Genomic DNA, 16,549 nt, shown 5'->3' with positions numbered 1-16,549 from the left:
CACCATGCCCGACTAATTTTTTCTATATATTTTTAGTTGTCCAATTAATTTCTTTCTATTTTTAGTAGAGACGGGGTCTCGCTCTTGCTCAGGCTGGTTTCGAACTCCTGAGCTCAAACAATCCGCCCGCCTCGGCCTCCCAGAGAGCTAGGATTACAGGCGTGAGCCACCGCGCCCGGCCTGTCTTACACTTTTTAATATCTGAACTAATGTAACTGAATTACATAAAAATTAAATTTTTAAAAAGTGACTGATTAGGCAATTGGATATATATTTCCAACCTTCTACTATATATAGGAATTATATATATATAGAGAGAGAGAGAGAAAGAGAGAGAGAAATTTATATATACTGGAAGAAATGTGTATATGATTTGTTTTTATGTACTGCCTTCTGTTTTTGGCATCAAGGTGCACAAATGAATGTGAAGCCTCTCCCATTTGTTATAAAAACCTGGAAATGCTACTTAGGAGTAACAAACATTCTTTTAGAATAACTAGGAAAGCAATAGAGTAAATTCCCTGATCTCCCCACCCCCACCACTCATATATACATACACACACACAAAAAAAAAAGGAGGAGAAAGAAGAAAAAGCGAAGAAAGAAAAAAGAAAAAAAGAAACAGATAAACAAAAAGCCAGAATGCTAAGCATGAATGGAAGCTGGGGATGACTTGGTGTGGATCTGGGCCAATCTTGGTGGCCAAAGAGTTTGAGTCTAGCAGTCATGTGGGATCAGAGGATGGAAAATGAAGCTTTGGGCCTGGTGAAGTGAGGAAGAAGGACATACATGTCATGCATGAAGGTAAGATTCCTGAAGAATTATACCCTCAGTGAAAGAATAGAACAAATTCACTCCTCATCGCATGGAAATAATAGGAAAGTGTGTCTGTTTTGGATTGGGCTCTGCTACTGAGAAAGAAAAACAATGTCCATGAGATTTCACAAACACAGACCTGCTTTCAAGAAGGTTTGAAGTTTGAATTTACTATTTATGTGATCCAGGAAACCCCAAACTGAGAAAGTTTAATTAAAATGGACCTAGACTGGTAACAAAATTATGAAACACATCAGGGAACAATCCACCATAAGCAAACTCCTACCATTCTCACAGAAAATACCAGAGACTTTAAAATAAGTATATTTAAAAGGATTAAAGACATTAAAAAAAAAAAAGAAATACTAGAAAAGAATAATGCACTATCAAAAAAGGCATATTTGAAGAATTAGAACTTTAGAAATGAAAAACATAATGAAATGCAAAACTCAATGTTAATCAATTCAATAACAGCTAAGACATAGCTAAAGAGAGAATCAGGGAAACAGAACTTAGATCTAAGGAAATTATGCAGAAGGTAGCATAAAGAGAAAAGGATGCAGAAAATGTTTTCTTTAGTTTTCACCATTTGAAATACTGACAAGTGTGGAAACTGCAAGAAGGGACATCAGCCCATGATGCACCAACCAGACTTCCCGAATGTGTATAATTAAGTAGCCAACAGCCAAGATCTAGGTTAGACCAGATACGAAGAAAAGTGCTAGGAAATTGACATTGGCAAAGCTACAACTATTCTGAACACAAATAAGCCAGTGTGACACTAGTTTATTAGAAGCACTTATCTGACTATCGTCTTTTTAAACACAAAGGCTTTTTAAAACAAAGGCATGACTCTGTGAGTTTAGTTTTAATTTCTATTACTATACTATATGAAACCAGTCATTTTTCTGCAGGTAACTGATCAAGGTTTGCTATTTTGAAAAGTGAAGAATAGCATGACCTGAAGAAACTAAAATATAACAGTCCTAACACTGTCTAGTATGAAATAAAGAAACCAGTTTTGGAAAACGATGAATAATAAGAGGAAGGGAAGTCTAAATCAACCCTGAGACTCAACAAAGACCTATTTCTTTACCATCTCAAATAATTTACCACTTCATATAAAATTTGGAATGAATACCTATCTCTATAAATAAATGCATAGAGAATAAGATCACTTAACCATCTAATTAATCTAAAATTTAAATTATGAGATGAAAAGTTATATTTCTCCCAAATTACAAACCAATTTTCCTAACAATATTTAAAAAAAAAATCCTTCCCTTCCCTATGGATATATGGTGACACATTTATTGTATACTAAGTCTTAAAATATAATAGTATTCATTCCAATAAAACCTATATTATTTCAATGATCTATTTTTGTGCCTATTATGCATTGCTTTAATTGCTATAACTTTATATGTTTTACTATGGTTTTCTCTCTTTTTTTTCACTTCATCTTCAAGAAAGCTTAGACATTTTGTCAAGTTTTTAAAAATATCCTATTTGAACTCATTTAATGTTTTATTCTGATAATGTAGTCTTGGAAAACAAAGAAAGAAGCTGAAAACAAAAACCACCTTTACTATCATTCAGAGTATTCTGGTACGAATTATTTAAAACATTAAATAATTTACAATACTTGACCTTTCATCCACAATTTGCAAAAACCAAAAAATTGATGCAAGGACACACTTATTAGGGAATTCTTGTACCTTGCACTGTTCTACTTTATTTCCAGCTTCATCCATCTCTTCCTTTAGGGTATCTATTTTGGATGGAAGCCCCTGAAAGTTGGCTCCTGAAGATTTGTGAGCTTGGTTCCACCTGCAAAACAAAGGGATCGTCAGCATCTGAAAACTAGCTGTACATACTCAATCTTACAGAGTCAGGACCTAATGGGGACAGATCCTTCCCCAAAACTGATTCTATCTGTGATAGGTATCAGTACCCAGGATGCCAACTTCTGTTGAGTTTATCCCCGAAGAATGGAAGCAGGCAAAAAGAGACATTAACTTCCCACCATGACAGGACTCTCGTAGTGCTGGGAGCAGTGGTCTGATCTTACTACAGTTTGTCTCATGCAAACCCCACTGCTGGAAAGCAACCCATGGAACCCCTTTCCTGTAGTGCTCAATCATGAAATCCTTGCCATGAAACAGTGCTCTCCTGCCTCTTTCTTTTTTTTAAGAGATAGGCTGTTGCTCTGTTTCCTGGGCTAGAGTCCAATGGTGTCATCATAGCTCACTGCAACCTCAAACTCCTGGGGGCTCAAGCGATCCTCCTTCCTCAGCCTCCTGAATAGCTGGCACAAGCCACCACGCCTGGCTAATTTTTAAATTTTTTGTAGAGTTGGGATCTAGCTATATTGCCCAGGCTGGTCTGGAACTCCTGGCCTCAAGTGATCCTCCTTCCTCAGCCTCCTAAAGCACTGGGATTATAGGCATGAACCACTGCTCCTGGCTCTCCATTTCCTGCTTCGATCCAAAATGTTCCCTGAGTCCCTGGGTGTCAGCTCTTGCTCCTGAGGACTCTTTATAGTTCTTCCTATCATCTGTGATTACCTGTGATTACCTTCAGCAAGCAAATGCCAGAACTTCAATAATGTAGCTATTAATCAACAGTTATGAAAACATTTCTTAAAAAAGAATTAAATTATAGTAATAATAGAGGGATAGGTGGGGAATAATAATGTAAAACAATTATTTTTAGTTTTCAAATGTGCTTTGACCTTCTGTTTGAATATGGATATGTCTGGTATTGTGGAAAGTTCTAACAATCCAAATTTAAATGCAGATATTATACAGATACAGCATGAAAACCCATGTTAGCAACTTATCAAACTTCCCAGACTGTTGCATCGCCCCCAAAATGCTCTGCCCACTTCATGCTCCTGATGTGACACACTCCTCCATAGTCAGGCGTCAGCAGGTCTGCAGAGGCAAAACTGGAGACGGTATGTTGTGGACAGAGTATGGACTCTGGAGTCTGACATGCTCAAGTCTGAAGCTCAGCTCTATCTTAAACAGCTGTGTGATCTAGCTCATGACTTAACCTCTCTGTGCCTCAGTTACCTCATCTGTAAAACTAAGATAAACACCATCTGCCTTGCAGAACTGTCATAAGGAGTAAAGGAGAGAACAAATACATATGCTATATGCTTGTGTATTTAAGTATCTCACATATTATGGAGTCTTAATGTTAATTATTATCATTTGCCTCCAGGGAAAAACCACAGGAATAAGTAAAAGTAAAGAAGAAACATTCGACTGTTTCAGTTTCCCCAATGCCTACTTGAACATGACCATGAATGCAAGATCAAGAATCAGTGTCGAAATCTTCAATGGGACACGTGTACTCGAGATGTCAAATTCCTGGCAGATAAACATCTATAATATTGCTCTATTCACGGGCTTGTTTAACATTCTTCCTTCTCTTAAGCAAAAATGTGCCTCAGGGTGGCCTGCACTCCCTGTCACACAGGATTCTAATCACAGATGTACACGAGACAAGGAAACGATGGACTCTGCGCTGTCAGAATCCTAGCGCTGCTGTTTATTATCTTGAAGGCATGAAGCAAGTCATACAGACAATATATGCAGGTCCCTCCCTCAGAACAAGTCTCCTCGCAAAATTAGGGGATGTTACATTAATCCCTACCCCTGTTCCCTCCAATACGAGTTGAGGGGCCCCTGCATTTAGTATCCAGCACAAAGCTGATATATGCTAAGTACTCGATGGATATCTGTTGAAAACACAGATAAGCAAGTGAACCGGCGGTGGGGGGATGGGAATCAAATGAGCAGACAACTAATAAATGTAGCTCGATACCTGGCATATGGCAAGTGTCCAGTAAGTGACACTTACTGTTACTTGATAACTATGCTATTAGAGTTTTCACCATGCATGAATTCTTAGACGTACCTTTTTATCATCTCAACATTTCTTTTTTCTTTTTTTTTTTTGAGACAGAGTCTTACTCTGTTGCCGTGGCTAGAGTGAGTGCCGTGGCGTCAGCCTAGCTCACAGCAACCTCAAACTCCTGGGCTCAAGCAATCCTTCTGCCTCAGCCTCCCGAGTAGCACCACCATGCCCGGCTAATTTTTTCTATATATATATTTTTAGCTGTCCAGATAATTTCTTTCTATTTTTAGTAGAGATGGGGTCTCGCTCTTGCTCAGGCTGGTCTCGAACTCCTGACCTTAAGCGATCCACCCACCTCGGCCTCCCAGAGTGCTAGGATTACAGGCGTGAGCCACCGCGCCCAGCCTCAACATTTCTTAAATCAGGACACATCTTAATAATTTATTTGTACATTTAATGGTCTGGTGTTTCTTTATTTCCCAAATAACTGATATTAAATCAGTGATGCATGTAATACTCAACAGAATCTTAGACACAAGGAAATGCAGCCACTCCCTAAATCTGTAATAAAAGCATCTGATACCAAAGAACTCAATGAATGACAGCTGCATCACCACATATTTGTCAAACAGAAATAGTCATATCTTCTTCATAGGACTGCAACGAGGATTAAAAGAGCTAAGAAAACAGGGGTCAGCCAAGCCATCTGTTTTTGTAAATAAAGTTTTATTAGAACACGGCTATATTCATTGATTTACACATTGTCCATGGCTGCTTTTATGCTACAACAGCAGAGTTAAGTAGCTACAGCACGGACCATCTGGGTTGTAAAGCTGAAAAGATTTACCACCTAGACTTATAGAAGTTTGTCAACCCTGTGAAGTAAGAAAAGGACAGGGGCTGGTGGTGGCTACTTCCTGCTTCCTGCAAATCACTGACAACCTCCACTGGGGACAGAACTGAGGCAGCAGTCCTGCCCAGAATTACTACACACTCCATTGCTGATATCAGCCCCCAAGTCAGCAGCCCTCTGGATTTGGTTACTTAGGTTTACGTGAGTTCCTCCCTTGTGAGCGCAGCATTTCTTGGTTGTGAAGGTATTATAAGCACACAGGGTTTGGGACACGGCAAGACCCTCAGGAACTGTTAGGGTCCCAGGTCTGTTTATTCCTACACTCCAGTATCCCAAGAGCTATGCTCCTAGAACTGTCTGCCACCACCCCCTCTCTCATTAAATACACCTACTTAGTTTTCCTTATTTTTTTGTTGCCCTTCACTGTTGGCTCACTGAAAGCAGGATGTTCTAACAATACCCCCACTGTCATGTTTGGGAGAACGAGGCCTGTGCGAGGTGCTGGCAGGCTATGGCCTGGTCTGTGGCTCAAGTGCATGAACTGGTGACAACTTCCACTTTGTCCCTTCAGTGGTCTTTCTCTCGTCCGTGGAGGGAATGGTGACGAATGCTGGAGATGTGACATAATATTGCATTACTGTTATTTTTACAGCCTTCCCTTACCTAGCTCTGACCGAATCCCAGTCTAACACCAACTTCGCGAGCTGTTTCCTCTGTTTCTGGATGTTTGGAATCTCTACCTAAAAGGAAGAACACACCAAATGGGATGCACTTCAGGGCTTTTAGCTTAACATTTTAAAGTGCAATATTTATTTACAAATGTTTTTCTCTTAGGCAAAGGATTTTGTACCTTCAATTTATTCTCATCATTTCCAACAAGATGTGCATGGTTAAAGCCAGTGACTGTTGTTAAAATGTTAGACACAAGTGAACCATTCACCACCCAGCCCAGACCTTTCTCGGCTCTTCTACGCCGTGCAGTGCAAGCACCCACCTCTGCTATGCTGTACAGAGGGTCCACGATCTCCTTCTCAACGAAGACTTCATGCTGAGAGAGCTCGAGAGCCAGCTGATTCTCAGCATCTCCACACGTCTCCAGCATCTTCCTTTAAAAACAAGACACCCCAACAACGAGCACATGCTCATGAAACAAGGTACAGGATTATCACGGTGATGTGGTTTTGCTTGCTCTGATGGGGGCACATTAGGCCATTGCCTAAAACGTGAATCCACAGATGTGTGCTTTAAAATGAAAATGACTCTCAGGCATGTACTTTGCGTGTAGGGGGTGGGGCAGGCAGATGCATGTGAACGGCAAGGTCACAACTTACTCAAGAATTAGGTTCTCAAGTCAGGTGAAAACCAAGAGTTCTCAAAATACCCTGAAAATCTTTTAAATCAGACACAAAGTTCATCATATGTTGTCTTATGTCTGTTAGTGAGTCCAGCCTCAGCAGCGTTTCCTTGCTACAGTGCAGACGAGGTAGTTAGCTGGCTAACACTTAAGGGCCATGTTATGTGAACATCATATTTCCTTTTCATCTTCCTGTGAACATATGGCTGATGTCCTACCAAGTGCACATGTAGGTGATGCAACTCCACCGTCTCTGTACCTTCTTCCCTCCTTCCCTCCTTTCCTTCCCACTCTGCCCTTCTAGCTCTCTATGGGGTCTTTTGACACCAGAAATGTGTATGGCACTGGAGTGAGGGGGCCATGGTGTCATAGTTAAGAGCATGCTCTCTGGTGCCAAGCTGCCTGAGTTTGAATACAGCCTTTGCTACTTCCCAGCTGGTGTGGTCTCGGGCAATTTCCTTACCCTCTCTGTTTGTCAATTTCCTCATCTGTAAAATGGGAACACTGATATTACCTACCTCCTAGGTTGTTTGAGGAGTAAATGAGCACTTAGAACAGTGCAGCACACAGCATCACTACGGTATGATGACAGTAACAGTCGCGTGAGGAAGTACAAACATGGAAACACATCCAGGCTGGAGGGAACAGAGATGCCAGCATGCAGGCAAGTGCCACCCTCCTCCCAGGGCCAGTGCCCCCAACGTGGGAGCACAGACAGGACGAAGGAAAGATGAAGAATAGGAGGAAACCATTCTCCTTGAAAGGGCGAAGGGAGGATCAAAGACCCTGAGAAACGGTCTGAAAAGCATAAAGGGCATGCCCAGCTGGGAAGCAAGCCCCATGTTACAGCCAGAGAGAGAAGACAAGATTCAAGGACACCAGCCTGGATAAACCTTCCTCTTACAATGAAAGCTGCTTTATTATTATTTTTTTTAATATTGTTTAAATAATAAATGTCAACTGTAAAAAAAATCCAAATAATTCTGAAAATATACTCTTTTGAGACAACTATCATGGACATTCTGGTGAACATCCTTAAAGGAAGTAACTCTTAAGGACTGAAAGGGACTGGTCAGAGTTTATAAGTCTGAGTCAACACCTGGAACAGGGAAGGGCTCAAGTTCTTTATGTCTAAGCGTAGAAGAATAAATATTGATCCTATCAATTACTTTTTTTTTTTTGAGACAGAGTCTTACTCTGTTGCCCTGGCTAGAGTGCCATGGCATCAGCTAGCTCACAGCAACCTCAGACTCCTGGGCTCAAGCGATCCTTCTGCCTCAGCCTCCCAAGTAGCTGGGACTACAGGCATGCGCCACCATGCCCGGCTAATTTTTTCTATATATTTTTTTTAGCTGTCCAGCTAATTTCTTTCTATTTTTAGTAGAGATGGGGTCTCGCTTTTGCTCAGGCTGGTCTCGAACTCCTGAGCTCAAACGATCTGCCCGCCTCGGCTTCCCAGAGTGCTAGGATTACAGGTCTGAGCCACGGCGCCCGGCCCTATCAATTACTTTTGTTAGCGGCCCATTCTGCCATCCAACTCCAACCTCGCTCCTACTAAAAGGAAGATTCCCCAGCAACCCCGTGGCCTTGACCCCACTTCCTCCCACAGAATCTGAGCCATCCTCCTGGCAGATGAGTCACACTGTCATGCTCACAGTCCCTCTGGTCACAGGTGGCTGCCATGTACATCACTCAGCCCCCCCGCCTCCATCAGGTCACAGGGTGCTCAGCCCTCTAGAAGCAGCAGACTCTTACCCCAGGAGAGAGTCTTCCAGCTGAGATGAGGCTTCTTGCAGATTCTGAGCGAGAGCTGTCAGAGGGAGTTTTTTCTGGAAGGCAGAAGACAGTGTGTTTTTTTTTTTTTCCATTATTATTTGATACTCATTCTCAATGATCTGCTTCAGATCATCACTCTTTGCACAGGTAAGAGGCAGCCTGTCTGGGTTCAGGTTCTAGTCTCACAGGTATTACTTGTATGACTTAACTCTGTGTCTCTGTTTGGGCTTCTGTTGACAAAAGGAGATATTCAACATCAAGTACCTAGTGCATCACAAGCATTCAGTAAATGTTAGCTGCCATTACTGTTGTTGTTGCTGTTACTATTATTATTAATTAAGTGCATACTATGCTCCAGGCACTGGGAACATAAGACATACACCTTGCTCTCCAAATGATTTTATCATGACCAGTAAATGCAATAAAGTGCTCAATTTCAAAAGCTTTTGCTGGAACACTCATTCTTAAACTGACTCTTAATTTGGCTATAATTCTAAAATTTAGCTTTAGTTAGATATGTAAAATTATCTAGCTACATATCCAAAAAATTTTCTATGATGTTTTTAAGCACGAAGCCACTCATTTTCTTAACAGAGATTTGTTTTTCAGCTGGCAATGACCATAGAATCACCTGATCTAATGTTCTAACCGTGCGGTCAGGAAGTTAAGCGGCCTGGCCAGGCACCCCAGGAAAGGGCAGGAGAGCCAGACCTCAGCGCTGATGGCCTGAGCCCCAGTTCAGTGTCTTTTCACCACTGGCCAATGGCTTATCTCAGACAATGGAGCAAACAGGGCTGGAAGTAACAAGCGGGTTGGTTACAACACCATAATCTGCTAACAAAAAATGTTTTCGATTCCACGGCATTCCCTGTAATTTTACCTTCCCAGTAGAAAGGGCATTCATGTCAAAAACACAGGGTCTACCCCTGGCATGACACCTGACTTTTCTGCTTCTGAAAGGCTCCATCTGATACGCTTACTTATGGAATATCTCTGGAAGGCTCTATAAGAAACTGCTAATGGTGGTGGCTCTGGACGGGTGATCGGGTGCCTGGGGAACAGGGCTGGGAGACACTTCACTTTATATTCTTTTGTATATTCTGAATTTTGACCATGTAAATGTAGAACCTATTCAAAATGGTAAATTGAAATCTAAAAGTAAATAACAAAGATAATTACCTACCTCTCCTCCCCCTAAATTACTTTCAAATAAGTAAATAATGGGCTCCATCTGCCCCACAAGGAGACCATTTCCAGCTGTCACACTTCTGGATAAGGAATACATGAGAATAATAGAGGATAATTCATACCTTTTAGTTATGCTGCCTTTCTAAAGAAGTTAATGTAAGATAAATGCAATAATCAAGAGAAAGATATTTTATGCAATTCTGGAACTCTATGAGTCTATGAAAAAAAAACATAAAGAGAGAATCTATTTCAACAAGTATCATTCAAGATTCTAGTTCTAAATAGCCTTGTGGTTTCCCTGCTCTGATTCCAAAGCCAAAACAATCCTGTTTCCCAATGTACATAAATAAGGAAATTCTGCTTCACACATGAGCTCATTAATGAAAATATTGTCTACTAACATTGAACTCTTCCATAGAGAGGGCTTCGCGTTTCCTAGAGGTGAACAGCTTTTCTATCACCAGGGATGAATTTTAAAAGTTCAAAAGTCTTAATTTGTAAAATGCATGTCAATCGCACAAAAAGAAATAATTCTATCTAATCTAATAATCTAATCTAATATGACCCACAACATAAGCTCTGCCATGTCAGTGGAGGCTTGGGCTGAGAAGGCCACCCACCCATCTTGCCTCTTCACATGCATGGGAGCTTCTGGCTCCTCCTGTGTTTTCTAGAGCTCTAGAGACTGCTGTGATTTTCCCCATATTATACGATCTCTTGTGATCACTTGTCTTCTCTCATCATTGTCATGGTGACTCCTCTTCCCAAGTGCAAAGTGTAGACATCCTCACAGCCTTGTCTTTGACACTTTTGTTTAAAGTTAGAAAAGGAAAGCGGAGGAATTAGGTTCTAAAAATAAGGGCTGAGCCCCTCTGCCCCACTGCCTAGAACATTCCCATCACCTGCACTATGTTCCCTCCTTTACAGCTCAGGTACCACCTCCTCCAGGAAGCCTGACCTGGCTCCTCCCTTCTCCTGTGGTGCCCATTGTTGGTCCTCCCATAATATCCTGTGCATGTTTATTTAGTACGTTGTTTTATAATTACCCATTTGTATTTATCTCCCCAGCAGCCTATGAATATTTCCATTTCATTCATTTTATATCTCTAGCACTTGTATATAGTAGGTGTTTGATAAAATATTTAATTTGTATTTTTAATGACTATATGTGACATTTGGGCTGTGTCTCAAAGCAGACAATAGGAACAACAAGCCATAACTGTATGAAGGACAGTGACATATTTGGGGACTGGTGGGTACTATGTGGCTGGTATACAGTGTGAATGGGAGGAAGCAGGAGACAATGAAGCTGATAAGGCAAATGAGATCAGATTATAAAGGGCTAAAGTCATGATAAAGAGCTTGGACTTTATCCCGGGCAATGGGAACCAGCCAGTGTCCGTCAAAAGAGGCACCACCAGAATTATAGGACACTTCCTTGTGTAGGACTATTGCGCCAGGCACTACAGAACATTTAGCATCTTGGTTCCTGTCCTCCAAATGCCAGTGGTTTCCCCCAGTCCTCATGACAACCAAAACTGTCTCTACACATTTCCAAATAACCCCAGAAGTATAATTCTGGTCCATGTTAAGAACCACCAAGGCAAGAATTTTTTTTTTTTTTTTTTTTGAGACAGAGCCTGGCTCTGTTGCCCAGGCTAGAGTGCCGTGGCGTCAGCCTAGCTCACAGCAACCTCAAACTCCTGGGCTCAAGCGATCCTTCTGCCTCAGCCTCCCAAGTAGCTGGGACTACAGGCATGTGCCACCATGCCCGGCTAATTTTTTCTATATATTTTTAGTTGTCCAACTAATTTCTTTCTATTTTTAGTAGAGACGGGGTCTCGCTCTTGTTCAGGCTGGTTTCGACCTCCTGAGCTCAAACGATCCACCTGCCTCGCCTCCCAGAGAGCTAGGATTACAGGCATGAGCCACTGTGCCCGGTCTAACTTTTCTATTTTTAGAGAGATGGAGTCTTGCTCTGCTTGGGCCGGTCTCAAACTGCTGAGCTCAAGCAATCCTCCTGCCTCAGCCTCCCAGCATGCTAGGATTACATGCGTGAGCCACTGTGTCTGGCCTAAACCTTTTTTTTTAGACAGGAGGATGACAGGATTGATTTGTATTTCAGGAAATTGACTCTGGTGATCTGGTTGAAGACAGACTGGGAAGGAGGGAAATCAGAGGCAGGAAATGTGGCTCAGGAGGTGAGTACAACAGCCCAGGTGAGAGGTAATAAGGTCTTGCATTAAGGTGAAGGTGGTGGAGATGGAGTGGAGGTGAGGAATTTAAAAGATTCACAGGAGAAACCACAGGACTGCTAATCAGGCAGCTATGGGAGGGAGGATGATAAAATAGAAGGGAATATAAGATAACTGTCCGGCTTGCATAATAGGGTGGATGGAATTTAAAAGAGTCAATGCAGAAGGAGGAACTGGTTATGCATGCTAAAATAGACAACTGAGGGAGGAAGTATTTTGCTTTGGTTGAAAGCAATTTAGAAGTCACTGGCATAAACACATCAATCAGAAGCCATGAGAACAGAGGTGGCCCGGAGAATATGACTTTAAGAATAAGCAGAAGCACAGAAGCTTAGGAAACAATATGAAAAGGGTAAGCAGAGCAGAAGCCATGGCAAGAGAACAAGGAGCTGCGGGGGCAGAACCAGTAGACTGGGCCTGGTTCCGAGGGACGAGACCCAGCAGCAAGCATTCCTGGAAGTGTAGGTGTATGCGAACTTCCACGCCTGTGATATACACCACTGCAGAATCCTAACTATTGTGCAAGAGAGGAATAACCCTGTTGTCAAGATGCCCCATAATATCTGTAGGTGATGTAGAAGAGGAACATAGATCATCTACATACTAGTTTTTCGTTTTGAAACATCTGGTGACAAAACAACATAGCAAATCACAGGTTCACTGTGTGCTACTGAAACTGTCACTTTAATGTGACATGGGCTCTAAGGGATAGTGCATGCTCATAAGCTAAGAACTTGTAAAAACAAGGACAGAACTGCCTAATGAACGAAGGCTGCTGTGCTCTACTGGTGGCACCTGAGAACCTGAATGCTCTGAACAAAGGTACCCTGGAGTAGACGTTGGATGGCTTTCCCAGAGTCCATCCTTCTTTCTTTCTGTAACAGTACCCTGATTTTTCTTAGGGATCTACCCAAGGCTCTATAAAACCTATGAGCTGGAGGTAGGATCACAGCCCATGTTCTAGGGCTGGGCCCAACCAGCTTAAGCCAATCAGCATACAACATCTCCTCACCCAACATCACTCCCTATGCATGGTAAGTACGGTGGAACAGGAATGTTCAGGAATAGAAAATGTGACTTGCTACAGATTGACACAATGGAAAGGGATTTCTATCTGCCAAGGGCTTAGAAAAAGAAGCTTTCTTACTCTATTAAGAAAACTACTGGAATAGATGCTCTCTACTCCCATTGGGCATACACAAGAAAGCGAAATGCACAATGGAAGCTGCTGGTGCCAACAGCTTGCATGGTTGCACTACAGCCATGAGAGGTGCCTGTCTAGGGATAAAGCAAACACTGAAGAAGGCAGAAAGTAGAGAAGGAAAGAAACTGGATTTTGGGTTACATGACTGAAATGCTAGATCAAGTCTTATTAATAATTCAAGTCTATCCCAACTTCTGGACTTCTCAGTTAGCAAACCAATAAATTACTTCTACTTTCTAAGTCAATTTAAGACAAGTTTTCAGCTTTCTTCCATCAAAGGATACCTAACAGACATGTCCATTCTCTTAGCATTGACAAATGGCTCATCGAGTCTTCAAAAGCACCTGGAGAAGATTCAGTGAGAGCAGGGTTTTTAGCCCAGTGATATATTAAGCACAAAAGAATGTTATGGTCAGGTAGGTGTCATGAGCATGCCTGGTTATAGAAGGAACCGATCCAAAGGCAAATCTGCTGATGCTGCTTGGGAAAAACCAACCAATCACGGGAGTGAAAAGCCTCAGAGATATGCAGGAACTGTGGCCCTGAGTCGCATCTGATACTCACGTGTCTTCTATCTGCATCGGTGCCATGCTGGCCCTGGAAGCATGCCATCAGGCGCTTATGGGAATGGTGGCACATGGACCGCACCATGTCCAGGCGCCGTTCAATCTGAGAAGGCAGAGACAAAAGAGTCATTTGCAGGGCTTAATAACAAACTCAGCCTCTCCCTTTTGTGGTGTTTGCATGTAGGTAGAAAAAGCATCCTGCAGTCTAACATTTTAACTCTTGAGTATAAATGGAAATGGTTCCCATTCACCTATACCAGGGGTTCTCACTAATGACATTTTGGGCTGAATAATTGTGGGTTGTGGGGGGGCTATCCTATACATTGTGGGATGTTTAGCACCATCTCTGGCCTCTACCCACTAGATGCCAGTAGCATTCCACTCTCCTAGTTGTGAAAACCAAAAATTCTCCAGATATTGTCAAATATCCCCCAGCAGGAAAGATCACCCTGGCTGAGAACCACCAACCTCCCTTACACTGAGGATTCTAGATCCCTGTAAGGCTGAATCTATGTGCAGGGAGAGGGACAGTCTTAACTAAAACTCACTATCAGACTGAGCGGCAGTAGTCAAATTACATGTGACAAGCACCAGCAATGCCCCAGGTCCAACCAAGCAGCACTGAAAATGTACTGGTCCTGGCCCAGATTCACTGCCAGGTGGGAAAAACCACAGGGATACGCAGAAGCTGTCTCCAGCTCACAGCAGTGAAGCCACATTGTACATCAGATAGAAGAATTAAAATAAATGTTCCATAATTTAACTTCGAGATCACTGTTTTCAAAATTATTCCTTATTGGGTTTATGGAGGGTTTTGTTTTGTTTTTTTAAATAAACCTCAAAGTAGAATGGACAGCTAGCAGTAAGAAACATTGACTTAGGGGACCCCAGGCATCATGAGTAGCTTCCCAAAATACTATTGCTGGGATATGGCTGTTTATGGCAAAGAGAGCTGCTTTTTACAGGAAGGAATGCCAAAAATGTGTATTCTGATGACTCATGAAGAAGGAGAGCAGGCCCTTGGGGATGCTTTCTATTTTAAAGAAAAATCAACAAATTCAAAGCAGAATACATTTTAACCCCAAAACATTTTACCCGATGAGACTGTTTGTGCCTTTCTCAAAAGAAAAGCTTTTCTTCAGATCCTAGCCCAGGTCACCAGGACTCGAATCTGGCAGGCAAGTTTATATTCATATTTAGGAGCAGATACCACGTCACCTTCCCCAAATCTTATAATGACCAGATTTTAAAACATTACAAAATGAATGCACATTCTTCATTTGCCACAAGAGCAAAACAAAATGCAAACAAATAAAATTTCTTAATTTAATCTTGATTCCAAATGATACTAGAATGTAAACTCCACAAGGACAGGAGCCTTGGTCTGTTTTGTTCACTGATTTTATTACAAGAATGTTGTCTGTTACAGGAACAGAAGGTACTCATTTATTCTTTGTTAAAAAGACATATGGATCTTGAGTCCTTGTGCTAGGTATTCGAAAAACAACAGTAAATAAATTCTGCTTCCTGCCTCCTAGGATTCATAGCCTCCTGGGTAAACTCCACACAACCAAAATAAAAGGCAGCCTTGAACTGCTCTGAAAGAGATCTAACTAAGAAAAGAGGTAGAAGGACATCATAGCAAATCAAGGGAAGTTTCACATCAGAAACCATCTCTGTGGCTTATAGTATTGGTAATGATAACAACAAATCACTAATATCTAGCACTTACCACGTGCCAGGCTCTGTTTCCAGAGCATCCCATGATTAATGCATTAAACCCTCCTAATCACCCCATGAGATGGAGACTGCCATTACCCTCAGTTTAGAGAAGTGGAAACTGAGGCACAGGGAAGTTAAGTAAGTCCCTGAGGCCACAAAGCTAGTCAGGAGCAGACGTGGGATTTGACCCCAGGCAGCTGGGTTTCAGATCCCCCTTTTATCACATGCAATAAAACTACTATTCTTTCCTGCTCAAAACCATGCTAATTCATTTTGTTCTGTTTCAGGTAAAAGAAAAACAAACCCACCAGCTTCAATGCTCACCTACAGATTTTTTTTCTTTTCATCTCTTTAAACAGAGCATTTTAAAAAGACTATATTTTGTTACCTGTAACAGATCTTCACTGAGGACTTCTGTTTTCTCAGCTCTGTGGGAAAAATTAAAAGTTCAGAGTTAGTAATCTAGAAATGAAAAGCAACTCAAAATTTAACAATTATTGGTCTGGAGTTTAAAACAAAATAGGCAGAAATGAATTTAGATTGGGGCAGGGGAAGCGTTACCAAAGAGAAACAACCAAACGAAAGTTTGCAGAGAATAACAACCCAAAGCAAGAATGAACGATCTAGAGCAGTGGTTCTCAAACTTGAACAGGCTCAGAGTCACCAATGGGGGATGCTGATTTCAAATGCCATTTCCCAGGTCTAACCTGGAGATTCTACTCTAAATCGGTAGGTCTGGAGTGAGATCCTGCATTTTCAACAGCACCTCCCTGCTCAGAATTCCACTGCGGTGGGTCTCTAGATCACACTTTGAGAAAAGACTGTTCTACAGAAGCTTAAACTTCGGTTCTCAAAATGATCCTTCCCAAGTTTCAGAGCCTTACTGAAGCAAGTTCATCACAAATCCAGAAACATTATGCAAAAATACAAGTCTAGACCATAACACAC

The 16,549-nt window shown here is 41.7% G+C and overlaps 1 protein-coding gene across 1 annotated transcript in view; it reads right to left on the bottom strand.

The window, feature by feature from the left end:
• Positions 1 to 16,026, bottom strand: part of ARHGAP17 (Rho GTPase activating protein 17) — a 52,504-nt gene extending 36,478 nt beyond the window's left edge. Inside the window, exons 1-6 of the mRNA XM_012645001.1 lie at positions 15,990 to 16,026; positions 13,878 to 13,982; positions 8,646 to 8,719; positions 6,531 to 6,642; positions 6,200 to 6,276; positions 2,535 to 2,646 (exon numbers count right to left, since the gene is read on the bottom strand). Of these exons, the coding sequence (XP_012500455.1) occupies positions 2,535 to 2,646; positions 6,200 to 6,276; positions 6,531 to 6,642; positions 8,646 to 8,719; positions 13,878 to 13,964 (462 nt within the window). The 5' untranslated portion in view covers positions 13,965 to 13,982; positions 15,990 to 16,026. The remainder of the gene's footprint in view (positions 1 to 2,534; positions 2,647 to 6,199; positions 6,277 to 6,530; positions 6,643 to 8,645; positions 8,720 to 13,877; positions 13,983 to 15,989) is intronic.
• Positions 16,027 to 16,549: the final 523 nt, after the last annotated feature.

The sequence above is a fragment of the Propithecus coquereli genome, unplaced genomic scaffold (genome assembly GCF_000956105.1).
Source record: "Propithecus coquereli isolate 6110/MARCELLA unplaced genomic scaffold, Pcoq_1.0 Scaffold223, whole genome shotgun sequence".
Lineage (NCBI taxonomy): Eukaryota > Metazoa > Chordata > Mammalia > Primates > Indriidae > Propithecus > Propithecus coquereli.
Note: the sequence above shows the minus strand (reverse complement) of the source record. Positions and strands in the feature narration are given on the sequence as shown.